Below are 22,500 nucleotides of genomic sequence, written 5' to 3'. Positions count from 1 at the left end.
GTTCTAATATTGCTTTATTTCCAAAACAATATTTTATTTGAAATAAAGACACACGTTTGTTAAATTCTCACGGTATCTTGCACAGTAGCACTTACATTATAATAAGTATGACAAAGCCTCTGGCTCATCTATTGTGTGTGTTTGTGTTGTTGTTTTTGTTAACAGTATACAAAAGGACATATAGATAAGGTTGCTCTTAGTCTAACTTTCATAGTAACATTTAGACTCTAGCAAGAACAAGAGGATTAACTCTTCTACCACAGTCTAACTTCCACAGCAAGACTAGGATTTTAATTATGACACCATTGATAATCCCCATACTATGGTCTAACTTCACTTTTCCGTCGTGGTCAAACTTAATTTATCCATCGTGGTCTAATTTACCTCTTCCATCATAGTTTAGCTTAATACTTACATCCTGGTTTAATTTAAAACTTCTATCATTGTCTAATTTAATACTTTCATCGTGGTCTAACTTAACTCTTTCATTATGGTCTTAATTAACTCTTCTATCATGCTCTATTTTCATTTTACCAACATTGTCCACTCCTCTCGTGGTCTAAACTAAGTCTCCTACCATGATCTGCCTTATACATTCCATTGTGGTTTCGTTTCTACAGCAATACAATTTGAGGTCTTTTGGTCATCTAACCGTCGTACCTAATTGCTCTCTGTGCACGAAGACTCAACAGATAGTCGGTGCTGTGTTTTTCATGGTAACTATTCACTTCACCAGGTAAAGACAGCTACGCGTCAAGTCATATATATATATATACTAGCAGTATTGCCCGGCGTTGCTCGGGTTTGTAAGGGAAATAACTATATAAGCATTTTTAGAGAGTTATAGCAAAACAATGCATTAAAAATGGAATAAAAAATGATGATAATTTTTTTTTTAAATCGTTGACTCAGTGTCTTCAAGCCATGAAGTCGTTGTTCTAAAAGAACGCTGGTTTCCTTAACAACGCATTACGACGTTGATTTCTTTACACTCCCTTCCCCACAGCTTCACGAGGGAGGGAAGGGGGAGAAGCAAACAGGTGCAGCTGTGAGCGTGGACGCCAACTCCGCCGCTATCGACACACGATGCATTTTATGCATTAAAATGGAATAAAAAATTATGTTAAATTATTTTTAAAATCGTAGACTCATCGTTGACGCGCGCTAATAGTCAGACGGGCTCGATATGAATCACGACTATAAGATACCCGAATTTGGTTAAACTGCACCGCAAAATGTGGGAGGAGTTAGGAATCTAAATCGAAGGGGACAGACACTCACACAACTAGAGTTTTATATATATAGATATACATATATATATCTGTAAAATAATATGTGACAATTATTCAATAGCCAAGATAAAACTCTGAGTTTCGGATGCCGAGGTGGAAATCCAGAGATGGTCATATAACCGTACAGATGGTGTTGTAGATTTCCACCTCGGCATCCGAAACTCAGAGTTTTATCTTGGCTATTGAATAATTGTCACATATTATTTTACAGATACATTTTTTGTTGTCTTACCGTTTTTACCAATATATATATATATATATACACACACATGCATGCATGTATGTATATATATATATATATATATATGTATGTATGTATGTATATATTCTTTTATTCTTTTAGTTATTTCTGTCATTTAACTGAGGCCATGCTGGAGCACCGCCTTTAGTCGAACAATTCAACCCCAGAGCTTAATCTTTGTAAACCTAGTACTTATTCTATCGGTCTTTTTGCCGAAGCGCTAACACACCAGCATCGGTTGTCAAGCGATGGTGGAGGGACAAACACAGACACACAAACATAGACATGCACACATATATACATATTCATATACGACGGTCTTCTTTCAGTTTTCGTCTACCAAATCCACTCACAAAGCTTTGGTTGGCCTGAGGCTATAGTAGAAGACACTTGCCCAATGTGCCACGCAGTGGGGCTGAACCCGGAGCCATGTGGTTAGTAAGCAAGCTACTTACCACACAACCACGCAAGGCGTCGAGCTGACAGAGCCGTTAGTACGCCGGACAAAATGCTCGGCGGCATTTTCTATGTCTTTACCTTCTGAGTTCAAAATCCGCCGAGGTCCATTTTGCCGTTCACCATTTTGGAGTCAATAAATAAGTACCACTTAAACATTTGGGACGATGTAATCGAATTATCCCTTCTCCTTGAATTGTTGGCCTTATGTCACTATTTGAAATCAAGATGCTTCGCGGTAAATCGTCCGTCTCTACGTTCTGAGTTCAAATGCTGCTGAAGTCGACTTTGCCTTTCATCATTTCGTGATCGATAAAATAAGTACCAGTTAAACACTGGGATTGATGTAATCGACTTAACCCCTCCAACGAAATTACTGACCTTGTACCAAAATTTTAAACCAATAATATAAGTATTTTATGGTAGCGAGCTTGCAGAATCATTATCATGCTGGGCAAGATATTCTGAGTTCAAATTCTGATGAGGCTAACTTTGTGTTTCACCATTTCATAAAATAGGTATTAGTTGAGTGATAGAGGCGATGTAATCGATTTGGCCTCTCCTCCAAATCTGCTGACCTTGTGTCAAACTTTGAAGCCAGTATCAGAAGTAGTTGGTATATAAATTGATGCTGAAGTGGATACTCTTTTACTCTTTTACTCATTTGACTGTGTCCATGCTGGAGCAACGCCTTTAGTCGAGCAAATCGACCCCAGGACTTATTCTTTTAGGCCTAGTACTTATTCAATCGGTCTCTTTTGCCGAACCGTTAAGTTACAGGGACGTAAAACACACCAGCAATCGATGTTGGGGGGGGGACACATACACACAAACATATACATACACATATATATATATATATATATATACATATATACGACGGGCTTCTTTCAGTTTCCGTCTATCATATCCACTCACAAGGCTTTGGTCGGCCCGAGACTATAGTAGAAGACACTTGCCCAAGGTGCCACCCAGTGAGAATGGGCCCGGAACCATGTGGTTGGTAAGCAAACTACTTACCACCCTACCACTCCTACGCCTATACAAATTTGTCAGAAATAGGCATAGAAATAAAGGAGTCACTTTATATATGAGCAAATAAAAACTTTCTTAGTAAAGATGTGAAAATACATTCAGAGCGTAATTCTGGCTGAATAGTATCTGAGGCGGTCAAATACGTTCTGGAAATCATATTAACACACATACGCACAAGGACACATATACATAAATTCGTGTTTATATGTATATAGATACATATACACACACACACAAACATACATACATACATACATACATACATACATACATACATACATACATACATACATACATACATACATACATACATACATACGTACATACATACATACTTATCTACATATATATATATTCACACGTGCGTGTGTTCAAAAGCCGAATATCATTTGGGATGGGAGCAGCGCGCAATAGTAAACAATAGCTAAGAGAGAAAAAAATGTTAATTTGTCAGTCACTTTGTTTTTTATGGTATGACATAACTGTAGTTTAATGTTGATGTTGGTTTTATATAATGGATATTTAAGATAAACATTGGGGATAAAAAGAAATTAATGTTGGTCAATTGTTGACGAGGTAACATTATAACCTCATAAATCTAGGATGTACGTATGTGTATGTGCGATTTTGTGTATATAAGGGAACTAGCTTTGCATAAAATCATATACTATATACACAAACTACATAACAAAATAAACACACAGACACATGGTTATAGAGATATGCAAATATATCTGTATGTATATTTGTACCTCTACATATTCATGTCTATGTATGTCTGTGCGTGTGAATGTGAGAGCATATGTGTGTCCATGTACGTATAATATATATGCATATACATACATACATACATACATACATCATACATACATACATATACATACATACATATACATACATACATATGCATTAATGTAAATATGCAGGGATATATTTCCTTATTCAGTTTTATTTCAAGATTTCTTGCCAATAGAGAAAGTGCCGGTTTCTAACCTAGATCCAAGGCTCTTTCACTGGAATTTCAACTACCACAAGGTATTTTTGTATCTATGTATGTATGTATACGTGCAGATTCGTATGTTTTGTTTTATGTATGTATTTTTATGCATACAGTTGCATATCTAAACATGCTCATATATACTTGAATGATAAACTTCTGGAAAGTTTTACACATTTTTACAGTTCTAGCGATGGCTTGAACCTGTAGTCTTCGAATCAGCTTTCTCCTTTCTGGTTTTGAGAAGCCTAATTTATCAAGATTGGTATTTAGGCTGTGTGTTATATATCCCAGTGCCCCAATAATTACAGGCATAAACCTGAACTTGTAATCTGGGTAGAGTAACTATTGATTTCTCAATAGTTGAGCGTAAGTATTCTCTTTTTCACTGATCTTCAGCTTTATGCTTACATCTGATGGCCAGCTGATTCCACAACTGTACATAGTTTCTCTTTTTTATCCCAAATCATTATATTAGGTTTATTCCGTTTATATCTTATTGAGGTTTTCACTGGAACATTCCACCAGTACTCCCGTTTATTATGAGTGTTTATAACTTCCAACATACTGTGTTCTTATTTCTTTGTCCTCGGGATTATCCTTTCGATAAATCTCATTTTACAATGTCCAAGCTACAACATCATATCTCATCGGCATATTAATATGTATGTATGTATGTATGTATGTATGTATGTATGTATGTATGTATGCGATTTTTTGCACGTACGTTTGCATATATCTTTGTGTGTATCTTGGCATTTGTTTTCTTCGATATTTATCTAAGTTTTTCTTCGCAGAGCTAAATCCGGTCATTAATCAAACGTTTGTTTTATCAAGAGAGTTTCAATGATTTCTAGTATATGAGTTATTATTTGTATACATCCGTGTATAGAAGCATAAATATACCTCCACTCATGTCATGAATGTACATGCCTCTTAAGTACGTGATCATTTGTATGCACATGAGTGTATGCCTTATGTGTATGCCCTATGTGCATTCCCTATGTGCATTCCCTGTGTACGCCCGTTATAGATGGGTGTATAGCCAATGCTTCCCTTTGATGATGTGAATATATTTATACTCATCTTTTGTGTATACGCGTTTCTTTAGTATGTGCTTCATCGGTTCATATAGCATCCTTAATTACCATACGTGTATGTCCTGTGCATACATTAGATGATGTACATATTTAGGAAACTGAACTTGAAAATCTTTGGAATGTTTGAAAAAAACTTCTCTTGGAATGTTTGACGAATTATTGCCAATCGGTTGCATTTAAAGAATGCGAATTACCTTGTTAATTTGTTTTAAAATTCCAGCATTTCAAGATTTCTATGTAAATTTGTCGTTGCATAGATCATTGCGCCTATGATAATATATACAACTGAAAATAAATTACGCGGATACAAAAGCTGCAAGTTCATTATTACAAAATAGATTTTCTGTTGGTTTATTTTTCACATTTCCGTGCAGCTGGTCTCTGCCAGAATGCATGTTTTTGTTCTCTCTCCCAGAGAAGATTACCTGGCTTATTGTGTTTATACCAAGTGCGTGTTGTAATTGAAATGTTACGCCAGATCTTATTTTTAAAGAGCTAAGAGAGGTTACTCACTCTTCAAATGCTGTTGCTATCCTCTAACTTGCTGGATATGCATCCAAGCATAATTTCTACTGTTATGATGAGTGGTTCTGTTTGCTTAGTTTAGGTCAGCCACCCTTAGGTCACATGGAACGGCTGTGGATTTAGAGTGCCTATACTGCAGTCCTTCACCTATTCTGAAGTATGTTCAATCTTGTACTGTAGTGCTCATTTATTCTTTTGCTGTTTAATAGCTGCTTTCTGACTGATACGATGCTTGCATTTCAAGGCTATTTTTGCCGACGCTATATACCTGCTTCAATTCCTGTTCAACAGTTTCCCTTAGTATCACTCTTGATGTATATGTTACCTGAGTTGGTTAATATATTTTCAGCCTTGATGTCCAAGTTGTCGATCTCTTTAAGTGCCCTGTCCAGTATTACCAATGACGATAACAACATTGGCACAACAAAATTATTGAATGCGAACGGCTATGAATTTCATAACTTCCTAAATATGCAGAAATAGTTTTTGCCACTCTAGCTTTAATCACAGCAACAATACCCAATACCCAATCAATATCGAGATAATTCTGGTATTCTTCTTTCGAAAAGTACAAAACATTTGTATTATGTATTTCTTGTCTCGTTTGGATAATCTTTTCTTGACTACAAAACATGAGTATTTATTTTTACGAAATCCCATTCCTTTGTCCCGTGAGAAATATGTATGTCTTTAGGTTTTGTGAATATTACTGGAATGCATATTAAGTTCATCAACAAAACAATGTGTAGCTGACATTAATTCTTTGCTCCTTTGCATATCCAAATATGCAGTCTTGTCATTTCGTAAACAGGTCTTAGAAGGTGTTCCTTGTTAGAATGAACAGTATTACAGATTAAGTTGTCACTCTGGAATATTCCGATCGATAACCTAATTCTGTTTGTGACAATGGTAGTTGCCTCTGTTCTTATCGATAGCTCTGTTGATCATGTGAACTTTGGTAAGGTGTATTGACTCTAGCATCAACAAGTAACGGACAGAAATAAGTACCTGTTTATAGCGTGGCTATACATTCAGCAGGCTTCGGAGATGCTGTTTTGATCCTCAACGTTGCTGATTATGAATTGCACAGCACAAAACCGGATCCCGTTCTTTCTTTTTTTGTCTGCTTATCAGTCACCAATTTGTATTTCAAAGCGATATCAGGCAAATACAGTAAAAGAATTTGTGTATAATTTAAAGATAAGATTTGCATAAATTATGGACCCATAGTTTTCGGGTTCGGGTATCCATTAGTTTCAAGATACGTATAATGACATTACAGCACTCAGCTATTCTGAAATATCGAGTTTAGCGTTCATTACTTTTTAAAAGAATTAAGGAAATATCTCTGTAGAATTTCAGCTTCCTACCAAGAACAGACTACCGCGTCTATCCTAGGTAATTTTCCATTCAGTAGTTATGCAACAACCGTGAGAAAAGTTTTACTTGGGATGTCATAAATTTTAAGAAAATTAACTGCACAGAACTCGCTCTGTCGCTCATTTAATCATACTGCATTACGGGTGTACTCTTTATGTACATTCCAGATTTCTCTCCAAGGTCATCCTAGATAAATGTTTTACAACATTGATGATGTAGACTTTAATGCTCTTATAGGGTTGTGGGTTGAATCAGAAGTTTGTCGGCACGCAGTTCATATTCCTACATCGTTGTAAACTCTTACGACACATAAACTTCCGATACATCACTTAATATACTTGTTTAAATGCTATTAGTTTAGCTGTGAGAGCCTCTTGTTGAAGGTTCTCAGAGGTTCTGGGTAGTTAAAATCACTTCAGATAGTTCAAGATGTCATTATTTACTTCGCCTAAGGCGGCGACCCGGCAGAATCGTTAGCACGCCGAGCGAAATGCTTAGCAGTATTTCGTCTGTCTCTACGTTCTCGGTTCAAATTCCGCCGAGGTCGACTTTGCCTTTCATCCTTTCGGGGTCGATTAAATAAGTGCCAGTTACGCACTGGAGTCGATATAATCGACTTAATCCGTTTGTCCCCTCTGTATGTAGCCCCTTGTGGGCAGTAAAGAAATAGGTATTTCTTCCGTTTTCACATTCTGAGTTCAAATTCTGTAGAAGATGACTTTGCGTTTCGTCCTCTCGGAGGCAAGCACTAGGATCAATTTAATTGACTATCCCCCATTCCAAAAAAAGAAAAACAATTTCAGGCCTTGTGCCTATAGTAGAAAAGATTATTTACTTTGACTCTTATAATAATATCCAGTTGCCAGACATTTCTGTTTCCTGGATCAGACGGTTGGTTGTAAATTTTTGCAGGTGGGGATTGTAATCCACTTTAGTTGTGTGTTCTCACTTTTATCAATTTCTGTTATTCCTGTTCGTTGACGAATGGAAACTGCAACATTATACAATAGGACATTTAATGTACGCAAACAGAGAGCGTCAATTTGTACTAATTGTATTAGGTATACATGTATTTAAGTATGTGTAAATGTGTGTTTATATGTTCGTATGTATGCATTTATCTTCTAATGTATCAATGCATGTATTTATGTGTGTATGTATATGTATAAGCGCAACACATACCAACACAACAGTCCTATATGTAACTATTTCTAGTCCGGAAAATATAACTATATATTACCAATGATTGCAAGACCTCATAACCTCTTGTCATTTCACATATCAATTCTGCAACTGAAACTACCTTACAAAGCCAAAACTTCCTCTGCAATTTCAAAAAATACTTCAGCCATTATCATTTTATAAACTTCTTTAGAATGTGACCCACGACCCAAGATTCGAGTACTGACTACATCTATGGCACAGTGCTGCTACTGATCTGCTAATTCTAGAATTTCTCTTTGTTCAGGTTTTTTTCCCAGCAGCCGTGAGCCTGCACTTCTTTGTGATAATCATTAACCGTGTTAATCTCATTGGCTTCCAGTAACCTATAAAAACCTATGGACATATCTGACTAGACTAAGCCGACACAAAATTGGACACTGTCCTGCTGATGTTCGAAATGACCAGCAACAATATCAGTCTCATAAATTTGCGAATCTGACCTGTAATCATTATAAGTTCCTCCTCTCATTTCCTTAACTTCAAATAAAATATCATTGTCAGGGTATAATAGATTAATAGATGTTTGATATCTATATAAATACGTAGATAGGCGCAGACCTGGCCGTGTGGTAAGAAACTTGATTTCTAACCACACAGTTTTGGTGTCAGTCCACAGCGTGACACTTTGGGCATGTTTCTTCTAGTATCACCGCGGACTGACCAAAGACGGAAACTGAAAAAAGCCCATATATATATATATATATATATATATATATATATATATGACGGGTGTTCATTAAAGGTTTCGCTTGACCCATTTCCTAAGAACTGAGATAAACGAAACGTGGCTCCTTATTAGTCCTTCTCTGGCCACCACCAATGGTAACACACTTCACCCATTGCTTAATGCAGCTGTGAAGAGCTCGTCTGTAGAAGTCGGTAGGTTGCATCTGGAGCCAAGACGTTACCTCGGAAATAAATCCATCATCATCATCCAAAAAGTGCTTCACCTTCAAAAAAAGACTTCATGGTTGGAAAGAGGTGGAAGTAACATGGTGCGAGGTCGTGAGAGTAAGGAGGATGAGCAAGGATTTCATAGTCGCATGAGTCTGTTTTTATATGGGCAACATGCGCATTGTAAAATGAGGTGTTGTATTGAATTTAAAACATTTACCCCCATGGCCAATAACCCCTGAGGACAACAACTTCCTAAGACAACTACCCCCTAAGTAGTTAACGCCTGATGTATACCGTATTTTCTGGTGTCTAAACCGCTATTTTCTACCTCGGAAATTTAGTGTGCTCTTTAGAGAAAGGTACACCTAGTCTGTGTAGTTTTTATAAGTTTCAGGAGGAAGTTAATTTGTGTATGGAGATCGACTGATTCCACTGATTTTTTCAGAGGAAAGACCGTTCGGTGAACAAAGTGAAAGACTACGGCTACAGTACATCGATACCCGGAAGAAAAAGCATATTTGTTTTGTTTTACTTCCATGTTTTGATAATGTTATTTTTAATCTGATAAAGACTTTAATATTGAATTTTTTTTGTTGTTGATTATAGTCAGATAAAAATCTCATAGTTGTAAAATAAGGCATTTTGAAACTGCATACGCGTCAACAAAAATGCTAGCCGCGGACCCGTAACTCAATAGGTCTTTTAAACACCGGTGAGCTTCAAACATCGTTGCTCTTTATGTACTCTTTTTACTCTTTACTCTTTTACTTGTTTCAGTCATGTGACTGTGGCCATGCTAGAGCACCGCCTTTAGTCGAGCAAATCGACACCAGGACTTATTCTTTTAGGCCTAGTACTTATTCTATCGGTCTCTTTTGCCGAACCGTTAAGTTACAGGGACGTAAACACACTAGCATCGGTTGTCAATCGATGTGGGGGGGAGACAAACACAGACACACAAACATATACACACATACATATATACGACGGGCTTCTTTCAGTTTCCGTCTACCAAATCCACTCACAAGGCTTTGGTCGGCCCGAGACTATGGTAGAAGACACTTACCCATGATGCCACGCAGTGGGACTGAACCTGGAACCATGTGGTTCGTAAGCAAACTACTTACCGCACAGCCACTCCTACGCCTATGTGAGAATAAAACCAAAATTTTCCCCAAAATTCGGCCTTGCTTCTTAAATACCGATGCGTTTTATAGACCGGAAAATATGGAGTGTTAAGAACTCTAAAAATGTTTAATTTGCACTTTTAGGTGATAATTTAAAACTTTTTAATATACTGGAAAGGAGGGATTTAACCAAGGGAGATCATTTTCATGAGGGTAATTGTCGCCGAGGGTAATTATCCTGATACGGTTGTATTGGAGGAGGCGGAAAAAGTTAAAAGATGTGTGTGTGTGTGTTACAAGTAAGATATTAAAACAATTATATAGTAGTAAACACTTTTTACCATATAATTAACCACAAAAACCTGTTGTATTCACGGTTGTATTCGCGTTTTCTTTATTTAGTTATATAGTTCTCTGAAATACATGTTAGATTGTTGGACAAAATGTCTTGCCGCAACTTATCCGACTGTTTACACTCAGAGTTCAAATCCCACCTAGGTCACCTTTGTCTTTCATCATTTTACGGTGGATAAAACAAAGTAACGGTCAAGTACTATGGATGATGACATCAACTAGACCCGTCTCCCCAAAATTATTGGCCTTGCATCTAAATCAGAAACCATTTCAGTTTTACGAAGTATTAAATGGCTTGATCGCATTCCAACTGTTTGATCAGTGACATCTGTATTTTGTTCCATTGAATGAGGTACATGAGACACAGTAAAATTGCATCCGTCGCAACACCACAGAAATACAAAATTTTTTTCAATCACTTTTTAATTGACAATAATATTAAGGAAAAGATGACGAGCAATTATTTCAGGTTTTGTATTCTTAAATGACGAAAATGATCCTTTAATGATGTAATTGCTTCCCTAATGCCATTTACCAAACGAATTCATGTCCTAAAATTATGAACACTCACCAGAATGTCGTTTACATGACTGATGTCACCAATGGGCATCCATAGGTAATAACTGTCGCTCACACAAGACTTGCACGCGCACAAAATTATTTTAGTACTGTTCGCGTAACTAGTAATTTTACATCCTCAACAAATATGTGTTTCGGCACATAAATTCGAACTTTGTTTTTTATTGAATATTCTGCTAAAAAGATCAGAAATTAAGCAATGGATTGACCCAAACAATGGACTATTCTAGAGAAAGAATATTTCAAAGAATCAAATTTCTTTTCTATTGACTGGTATTCTGAAGAATTCCGCTTCAACGGCTCTGGTTTCTCTACAAACAAGTACTTCTCACTGACATTTTCATAGAATGACCGCAGATGGCCTAGTTACCAGAACAAGTCAAACCTTTTACAAATATATAGAACAGCCAAGCAGACCAGCTATCAATTGCGATACCACAGATCATTTGAACTTATACAGTTCACACATCTTTTATTTACGCTGCATGACCTATCCAACTGAGGCAGTTTTCATAAACATTGAAAATAGAAAAGCATGTACAAATACTGTTGTGAGACAAGTTCAGCCTCGACTACTAACTCAGATCACTGTAGCTTATAGTTTACAAGTTATTGTTATATTATATCAGTGCTAAGGACAGATTCCTGCGGTATAAACAATCTATCACACCAATCTGTCACGCTGTGGAGAGGGGAAGATAAAACTGAACGTGCAATACAAAGAGAAAAGGAGAGAGAGATTCAAACTAATGCTACTGGCATATACGCACACTCGTACATCTATGAATCTGTTATCTTCTGTTATATTGAAGTTCTAAGAGGAAGTTAAATACTCACATGCATACAAATGCTACTGGTACACACACACACACACACATACACACACAGATACACGCACACACTGATGACATCCCCAGTGTCAGCTAATAGAGCATTACAATCCAGACTAGCTTGTATTGTTTTACATCTAGTCATCATCAAAATCATTACAACTAAAGGAATATATAATTCAGCTAAACTCAACTAGAGAGCCGTGCTTAGGTGAACTAATCTATCATTTGCCTCCATTATGCTCATTTTTAATTTTAATTGCGAAATTATGATCTAAAACCATATGGTATTCAAATTCTTAGCATTAATACGAAGATGTAAAGCTTTGCTGTCATATATGCTATCATCGCAAAAATTAATGTATTACTAATTTAAATCTTCACTAAATATGTAGACTGCTGGTTTTCCATAATATAAACTGTCATTTTCCATATAATACATGAGCTGCAGCTAATATTACTTATTTATATTGCTCAACACTTTTTTTACATTAATTAGAATAATTTCTCCAGCCACTGTAGAACTCTGACGTGTTCCACAGAGGGTGGCTTTCAAGATTACAGCTGGAAGAACGTAGGGATAAAGCTTCAATATATTATGAATATGATTACTCTACTTTTGATATATTTTCTGCACGGCAAACTACCACACGCAGGGTTTCATATAGATTCGAAGAAATGTGTGTGTTTGTGGCTCCTAGGCGCAGGTATATATATAATATATATATATATATATATTATATATATATATATATATATATATATATATATATATATGGTGGGTGTATTAGCTGACGTACCCGGTAATTCCCGGGAAAGCGGCGCTCATCCTTTAGTTCCGTTCTCATAATTGTTTCGCTAATCCAATAACAACAATACAAAATATGTAACCTTTAAAACGATTTTTGTGCATTTATTAAGAATACCGAACTAAGACAGTTCTTGTTTAGGGATTCGCAATAAGTTATGAATACCCAAATTGTGAAGCCGGTTACGTAATAAAATGAAATTAGTTACCCGATAGTAAGAATTCAAATAAAGTAACCCCGACAAGGGCTTTAGTTTGTTTCCAGCGTATATAGAACATAGGAGGAAATACTAAGTTATGTCTACTAAATCATGAAGCATTTTACGTAATAACAGGCTAATCAGGTATCAGATAATAACAATTCAAAATAAATAACTCTGTAAAGGGCTTTTGTGTGTTCCCAGAGAATATTATCCTGAGTGGCGCTAGTGTTGGTATATTCGTGAATAAGTCACTAACCGAAATAAGTGGATCTATTGTTTAGGAAAATACTATTTACTTGTTTAAAGGCTGTACTGGATATATTCCGAAAATAACTCTAACAGTTCAAATACTAAGAAATAAGCATACTGAATTTGATTTATACCAAATGATTTAGGAAAATGAATGGGTTATTTCCCTTAGCAGTTAAAATCTGGCCGAATGGATCATTTCCCTTGGCTGTTAAAATCTGCGTGAATGGGTTATTTCTCTTGGCTGTTAAAATTAAATATATTAGATATATAAAAGGATCCCTTCCAGTAGCCCTATTATCGATTTTTTTTCAACAATCTGAGTATGCCATGAAGTTTCCACACATGAGTTCTATTCACACTTAAAGTTTCATCAAAATCGATAAAATGGCGTAGGAGGAGTTACCTAACAACTCCACAAACACACCCACAGACAGAATCTCCCACATATGTAGTAACTCTGTTATTTGTGTCTGTGTTTGCACCTCTACCATCGATTGACATCCGATGTTGACGTGTTTACATCCCCGTCACTTAGCGGTTCGGCAAAAAGAGACCGATAGAATAAGCACTAATCCTGGGGTCGATTTGTTCGACTAAAAGCGATGTTCCAGCATGACTGCAGTCAAATGGCTGAAACAAAGAAAAGAACACACACACACACACATCTCTCTCTCTCTCTCTCTCTATATATATATATATATATATATATATATATATATATAAACAATATCAGTATATGATTATCAGAAATATGCTAAACAAAACCATAATTAACTGCTGCTTCTGTATTTTCTTTTACCTAAAATCAGGAAGTTTTCAATACCCCTTTCTATATGTATGTATATGCATGCACACACACATATATCGAGCGAGATCGATAGATGTGCATATGCATATGTGTAAGTATGTATGCATTTATGTACGTACATGTGTTTCTATGTTACTAACTATTTTCATATTCTTGTTTTTCATCTTTGTGTTTGCTTGTTTTTTTTTACCACAGTGCCACCAACAATAATCAGTCATTTGTCCAGTACAGATATGGAGGTACGAGAAGGTGACACAGTTACATTAATATGCAATGTTACTGGTATTCCACACCCAAACGTCACGTGGTATCGACAATCAGCCAGTAATGACTATTCTACAATGGAAAGTAAGTGCTTCAGATTTTGATTAAAACGACTTGATAGCATGCTGTTTTTGACACCTGTATATACATCTACGTGCATGTGCCGTAAGTGTGTATGTATGTATGTATGTTTTTTAGTTTTCCTTAGCCATCATATCTAAGGCCAATACGGCACACTGCCATTTCATGTGTGTGTGCGTATAAGAGTGTGTATGCGTGTATAAGAATGTGTGTAGGAGTATAAGAATGTGTGTATAAGAGTGTGTGGGGTGCGTGTGTATGCATGTGCACGTGTGTGTGTATGTGTGTGCATCAGATTTTATCAATGTTGAAATGAAAATACGAATGCATTCTAGTTTTCTCTTTCTTTTTCGCATGAGTCCCAGCCGTTTGTTAGGAATGGTAACACTCCACCAAACCATCGCCTCCTTGTCTTGATATACTGAACGAAGTGGCGTTGGCTAGGTTCTAGCCTCTCTAGAACAGACGAACTTAATGTGATTGGAGTAGACTTTTCCGCCTGCATTTCAATTATTAACTATTGGTGCGCATTTCTGTTACTAGCCGGCGTGTTTTATCCGTTTGCAATATAGTGTGCTACCAGCATTGTTTAATCATAAATCCTCCACATTCCTCGGGAATTCTATATACTATACAGAAATTATTTACTAACCTTTTCCTATGTAGGGTCTTATGCTGTGTGACGCAATGCATTATTATTGTCGCTTACAAGTAAACCGTCGTGAAAGTATATTATGACATTTGGAGTCATGAAGTTTCCAACCCTCACACTAACAAAATGGTTTGGTGGAGTGTTACCATTCCGTTTATCAGTTTCATTGTTTGTTTTTAACTTCTTACCAGGTTACGTTTCAACACCATATTTAAATTTAATGGTGATATTTAATCTAATACTAATGTATCATCAACAATAATAAAATAATAAAACAATAGCACAGTTCTGTTTTCAATACAAAATATATAAGTGTATGTACGCATGGAATATAGATATGTATGCAAATGTACAGCTATATATATATAAGTGTATATATATATATATATATATGTACACACATATATATGTATATAAGTGTGTGTGCGCGTGTGTTTGTGTGCTTGTACGTGTGTGTGTGTGACTGTATATCTTATAAATGGAAAATAAACGGTAGTTGGTCCTTGATTACTTGTGCTAAACTTCCCCAAGACATCTGATGAAGGCTGAAGGGTATATCAGCCGAAACGTTGTATTAACAACAAACAAGATCAGGACAAATATCTGTAAAATGTAAATAAAGTAAATAATGTAGATAATTGGTATGTTTCGCGTGTAACAGTAGAAAATAATTCTAAGAAAATATACGAATAAGTTTACATGTAGAAAATATGGATCAACAGGGGGCCAAGAGTGACTAACGCGTATACTCAAATAGAAGAGTTTTTGTTATGATTTAAAAAATTACGATGAAATAGCATATTTCCTTAGAAATGATGACCGTGTCTATTTATAGAGCAACCTTTTGCATTTCTCGAAGGTGCGCTATTTCCAAAGTCTGAAAAATTAGTCGAATACTTTAGGATGATTCAAAATGTGCCATTTGAAGTTGAAATTGGTGTTTCTTTTCGAACTTCTCAACAATATTTTGACACGTAAGTGTCTGTTCATCTTGCAATGTTACCGAAATTGTGTATATGAATTAAATACTTCAACTTAAATAGGTTAGCCGGTAAGCCCACTCTTCTTGAATAATTGGTACGTTAACTAATCATCAATAACAATATATTATGGACTGTATGCAAAGTCAAGTCCTCATACGGTTGATTTTCTATAAGAATCCCACAACTTAGAATACCTGACCTTCAAATTGCATTGCTAAAAGGTTTTATATTATTTGTGATGATATGGTATATTTTTACAGCGTTTGGGTAAATTCTACCAAAGCAAATGCATCAAAATTATGAGGAATATTTTACTATAGTATATTGAGTATTCAGTGTTTTCGATCTGGGAGTCTTCTTATTGCTTCTCATATCACACTATGATAAATATTTGTTTTATGGCATTCTGCTGTATAGTCAAGTAAATTTTCATCAAATGAGGTTCTAGAGATAAAGTTATCTATAAGGGAAATATTTGCAAGAACATAAATTAAATGTGAAGTCATGAATAACTATTTTAGCAATGATGCTAACAGTAATTTTCAAATTCAGGTCATTAAATAAATTTTCTTATGACGCAGTTTAGAGAACCATCATTACGGTATAAACCGTCAAATAAAAAAAAATTAAAACTCCGTGCGTATCGGGAGTAATATAAAAAGACAGATTAATTCACCAATTTCTGCCGAAACCCTTGACCCCATACTAACATCAAAGGAAGAATTACCATCTTTCTTTACTGAATGATAAAAGCAATTTTCTCCCTGGCATAATGATTTTAATATCGGTTTCACTAATGGAAATGTGATTGCTAATGAAAGTTAATGTTTTCTGCAGCCAGAATCTGGTAATTGAAGGGTAATAATCTATTATATCAAACTTGGTGAATATATCTTTTGTTTATTAGGTGTTATTGAACCACTTTATAAACTGAAATACTGTTGTTCCATAATGGTAAACTGAAAATGTCTTTAATTTCAGTGATTATTTTGTCTAAAAAATATTTAATAACAATACCTATTTGAACGATTATTTGCTTTGATATGTACAGTGGGTGGATTGCTCAGGAAAATACTTTTATCATCCTTAAAGGTGACACTCGTTTTCTATAATGCTAAATACTCAATTATATAATCAATATCTAAGCTAGGTGCACTTTCCCCAATTTTAGAGTTAATGCAGTCTAGTGGGCTGTTGTGTTGTATATATATGTGTGTGTGTGTTGGTGTGTGTGAGAGTGTGTATGTATATGTATATATGTTTATATGTATATATATATATATATATATATGTACACACATATATATGTATATAAGTGTGTGTGCGCGTGTGTTTGTGTGCTTGTACGTGTGTGTGTGTGACTGTATATCTTATAAATGGAAAATAAACGGTAGTTGGTCCTTGATTACTTGTGCTAAACTTCCCCAAGACATCTGATGAAGGCTGAAGGGTATATCAGCCGAAACGTTGTATTAACAACAAACAAGATCAGGACAAATATCTGTAAAATGTAAATAAAGTAAATAATGTAGATAATTGGTATGTTTCGCGTGTAACAGTAGAAAATAATTCTAAGAAAATATACGAATAAGTTTACATGTAGAAAATATGGATCAACAGGGGGCCAAGAGTGACTAACGCGTATACTCAAATAGAAGAGTTTTTGTTATGATTTAAAAAATTACGATGAAATAGCATATTTCCTTAGAAATGATGACCGTGTCTATTTATAGAGCAACCTTTTGCATTTCTCGAAGGTGCGCTATTTCCAAAGTCTGAAAAATTAGTCGAATACTTTAGGATGATTCAAAATGTGCCATTTGAAGTTGAAATTGGTGTTTCTTTTCGAACTTCTCAACAATATTTTGACACGTAAGTGTCTGTTCATCTTGCAATGTTACCGAAATTGTGTATATGAATTAAATACTTCAACTTAAATAGGTTAGCCGGTAAGCCCACTCTTCTTGAATAATTGGTACGTTAACTAATCATCAATAACAATATATTATGGACTGTATGCAAAGTCAAGTCCTCATACGGTTGATTTTCTATAAGAATCCCACAACTTTAGCTAGGTTAGAATACCTGACCTTCAAATTGCATTGCTAAAAGGTTTTATATTATTTGTGATGATATGGTATATTTTTACAGCGTTTGGGTAAATTCTACCAAAGCAAATGCATCAAAATTATGAGGAATATTTTACTATAGTATATTGAGTATTCAGTGTTTTCGATCTGGGAGTCTTCTTATTGCTTCTCATATCACACTATGATAAATATTTGTTTTATGGCATTCTGCTGTATAGTCAAGTAAATTTTCATCAAATGAGGTTCTAGAGATAAAGTTATCTATAAGGGAAATATTTGCAAGAACATAAATTAAATGTGAAGTCATGAATTAACTATTTTAGCAATGATGCTAACAGTAATTTTCAAATTCAGGTCATTAAATAAATTTTCTTATGACGCAGTTTAGAGAACCATCATTACGGTATAAACCGTCAAATAAAAAAAAATTAAAACTCCGTGCGTATCGGGAGTAATATAAAAAGACAGATTAATTCACCAATTTCTGCCGAAACCCTTGACCCCATACTAACATCAAAGGAAGAATTACCATCTTTCTTTACTGAATGATAAAAGCAATTTTCTCCCTGGCATAATGATTTTAATATCGGTTTCACTAATGGAAATGTGATTGCTAATGAAAGTTAATGTTTTCTGCAGCCAGAATCTGGTAATTGAAGGGTAATAATCTATTATATCAAACTTGGTGAATATATCTTTTGTTTATTAGGTGTTATTGAACCACTTTATAAACTGAAATACTGTTGTTCCATAATGGTAAACTGAAAATGTCTTTAATTTCAGTGATTATTTTGTCTAAAAAATATTTAATAACAATACCTATTTGAACGATTATTTGCTTTGATATGTACAGTGGGTGGATTGCTCAGGAAAATACTTTTATCATCCTTAAAGGTGACACTCGTTTTCTATAATGCTAAATACTCAATTATATAATCAATATCTAAGCTAGGTGCACTTTCCCCAATTTAGAGTTAATGCAGTCTAGTGGGCTGTTGTGTTGTATATATATGTGTGTGGTGTTGTGTGTGTGAGAGTGTGTATGTATATGTATATATGTTTATATGTATATATATATATATATATATATATATATATATATATATTATATATATATATATATATATATATATATATATATATATATATATATTATATATATATATATATATACTAAGTAATTAAGGGTTTAGCAACGAATTGCCTCACCAACACACCGAATTTAGAAATAGCAGTCAAAGAGATATAGCTATTCCTTCTACTAAAAGGGGGATCTCAGTAAAAACACAGCACTTGAAAGGCAAACACAGACAGGTAAGAAAGAAAGAATGAAATGACGGCAATCCATCATGCAATTTTACGTTACCTACGGACGTACGTTTCGAGATCAAGTTTTAGGATAGCGTAAGAATTAGAAAATTCTACTTTACCCGTACTTCTTCTTCTCTCATCGGCGCAGGATACTACAATTATGAATAATTGTATATTAAATTTTGAGATACTAGAATGCATCATCTCAACTCAGAGCGAGCTAAAGCATGACCAGTACCACGAAATTCAAAGTTTGAATGAAAGTTTGTGTCACCAGCCCCCTTCCACCCGCGTGTAGCCAAGACAAAATGCTGTGGTCATTTACTGGGATAAAATATGGTTATCAGTAATAATAAAAGGTGAAATTAATTAATTAGGGATAATTATCAATTACACCAAGTAGATTTCAGCATGTAAAACCCCATTCGAGGAAAATTTAAGTAATACTAAGTAATTAAGGTTTAGCAACGAATTGCCTCACCAACACACCGAATTTAGAAATAGCAGTCAAAGAGATATAGCTATTCCTTCTACTAAAAGGGGGATCTCAGTAAAAACACAGCACTTGAAAGGCAAACACAGACAGGTAAGAAAGAAAGAATGAAATGACGGCAATCCATCATGCAATTTTACGTTACCTACGGACGTACGTTTCGAGATCAAGTTTTAGGATAGCGTAAGAATTAGAAAATTCTACTTTACCCGTACTTCTTCTCTCATCGGCGCAGGATACTACAATTATGAATAATTGTATATTAAATTTTGAGATACTAGAATGCATCATCTCAACTCAGAGCGAGCTAAAGCATGACCAGTACCACGAAATTCAAAGTTTGAATGAAAGTTTGTGTCACCAGCCCCCTTCCACCCGCGTGTAGCCAAGACAAAATGCTGTGGTCATTTACTGGGATAAAATATGGTTATCAGTAATAATAAAAGGTGAAATTAATTAATTAGGGATATTATCAATTACACCAAGTAGATTTCAGCATGTAAAAGCCCCATTCGAGGAAAATTTAAGTAATACTAAGTAATTAAGGGTTTAGCAACGAATTGCCTCACCAACACACACAAGAATTTAGAAATAGCAGTCAAAGAGATATAGCTATTCCTTCTACTAAAAGGGGGATCTCAGTAAAAACACAGCACTTGAAAGGCAAACACAGACAGGTAAGAAAGAAAGAATGAAATGACGGCAATCCATCATGCAATTTTACGTTACCTACGGACGTACGTTTCGAGATCAAGTTTTAGGATAGCGTAAGAATTAGAAAATTCTACTTTACCCGTACTTCTTCTCTCATCGGCGCAGGATACTACAATTATGAATAATTGTATATTAAATTTTGAGATACTAGAATGCATCATCTCAACTCAGAGCGAGCTAAAGCATGACCAGTACCACGAAATTCAAAGTTTGAATGAAAGTTTGTGTCACCAGCCCCCTTCCACCCGCGTGTAGCCAAGACAAAATGCTGTGGTCATTTACTGGGATAAAATATGGTTATCAGTAATAATAAAAGGTGAAATTAATTAATTAGGGATAATTATCAATTACACCAAGTAGATTTCAGCATGTAAAAGCTATTTCTAAATTCGGTATATATATTATATATATATATATATATATATATATATAGTCAGAAGCCTGTCTGTGTGGCAAGAACCTTGCTTCACAACCACACGGCTCGAGTTTCAGTCCCAATGCGTCGTAACTTGGGCAAGTGTCTTATATTATAGCCTCTGACTTGCCAAAGCCTTGTGACCAAACAGAAACTGAAAGAAGCCCGTTTTATATATATATATGTGTGTGTGTGTGTGTGTGTAAGTATACTTTATGCCTGTGTTTGTTCCCCACCACCGCTTGCCGACCGGTTTTGATGCGTTTACGTCCTCGTAACTTAGCGGTTTGGCAAAAGAGAACCGATAGAATAACTACCAGGTTTTAAAAAAATAAGTCATGGGTCGATTTGTTCAACTAAAACCCTTCAAGGCGGTGTCCCAGCATGGCCACAATCAAATGACTGAATCAAGTAAAAGAATAAAGAATAAAGGAACATACAAACCGTCCAATAGAAAGTCACAAAGGTAAAGGACCGGATTTCAGATATATTCCGTTTTGTTTATACAAAAGTGTTGTAGATTTGTTGAAAGATTTTAGTTTGTATTTTAAAGATTGTTGAACTTTATCGTATCTTGTGGATGTGAGGTAAGAAATTTACTCCTCAACCACATGCTTCCGGGTTCAGTCCCACTACGAGGCACCTTGGGCATGTATCTTCTATTACAGCCCCGGGCGGATCAAAACCTTTGGAGAGGATTTCGTAGACGGAAATTGAAAGAAGCATATATATACATACATACACACATATATGTGTGTGTGTATACACATAAATACATACATATATATGTGTGTGAGTGTGTACACATAAGTACATACATATATATGTGTGTGAGTGTGTACACATAAGTACATACATATATATGTGTGTGTAGTGTGAGTGTTTGTATGTATGTATGTGTATATAGTAATCTGGATAAAGGTGACATAAAGTGATTGCATAGACATGACTTGCCAACACCAGTGAGGTCCTTTTCCTTATTTCCTGACAGTCCAATAACTGGAATGTTAAAGTTCCTTGGCTCTGTCCTTTTAAACATATTAAGACGTAAGACCACGTCATGTTGGTCTCTACTAGCACTTCATTTTTGAAGAGAACCCACTAATAATTAATTTCTTGCCTAAGTTATTTTGGTTAAAATTTCTAAGGCATAGCTCTATGGTAGAAGAAAATATATAAAGAGTAATTTTACTTCAAAGTAGAAAAAATTACAGTGAGTGAGATAAAGTTGTTGATTGGGATCCTCTCCTATCTATTTTAAGATTAGCTAATAGCACGGTTCTCACATTCACCCTGGCAAAGGATAAAAAAGATCAGAGAATCTTCTAAGCTTTCTTTCACTTTAATTTAATGCTTCACGTGATGTCCCTGGTGTAACAGTCTTACTAG

General features: G+C 35.2%; 1 protein-coding gene across 1 annotated transcript in view; it reads left to right on the top strand.

Annotated features, from left to right (window-relative positions):
• The window catches only part of LOC115217941 (limbic system-associated membrane protein), a gene marked incomplete at its 5' end in the record, with an annotated part of 175,772 nt that overhangs the window by 82,526 nt on the left and 70,746 nt on the right, over nucleotides 1–22,500 (top strand). Inside the window, one exon of the mRNA XM_036507779.1 lies at nucleotides 14,304–14,456. Within this exon, the coding sequence (XP_036363672.1) occupies nucleotides 14,304–14,456 (153 nt within the window). The remainder of the gene's footprint in view (nucleotides 1–14,303; nucleotides 14,457–22,500) is intronic.

The sequence above is a fragment of the Octopus sinensis genome, linkage group LG12 (assembly GCF_006345805.1).
Source record: "Octopus sinensis linkage group LG12, ASM634580v1, whole genome shotgun sequence".
Classification (NCBI taxonomy): domain Eukaryota; kingdom Metazoa; phylum Mollusca; class Cephalopoda; order Octopoda; family Octopodidae; genus Octopus; species Octopus sinensis.
The sequence above is the reverse complement of the archived record's forward strand: the minus strand, read 5'-3'. Positions and strand labels throughout refer to the sequence as shown.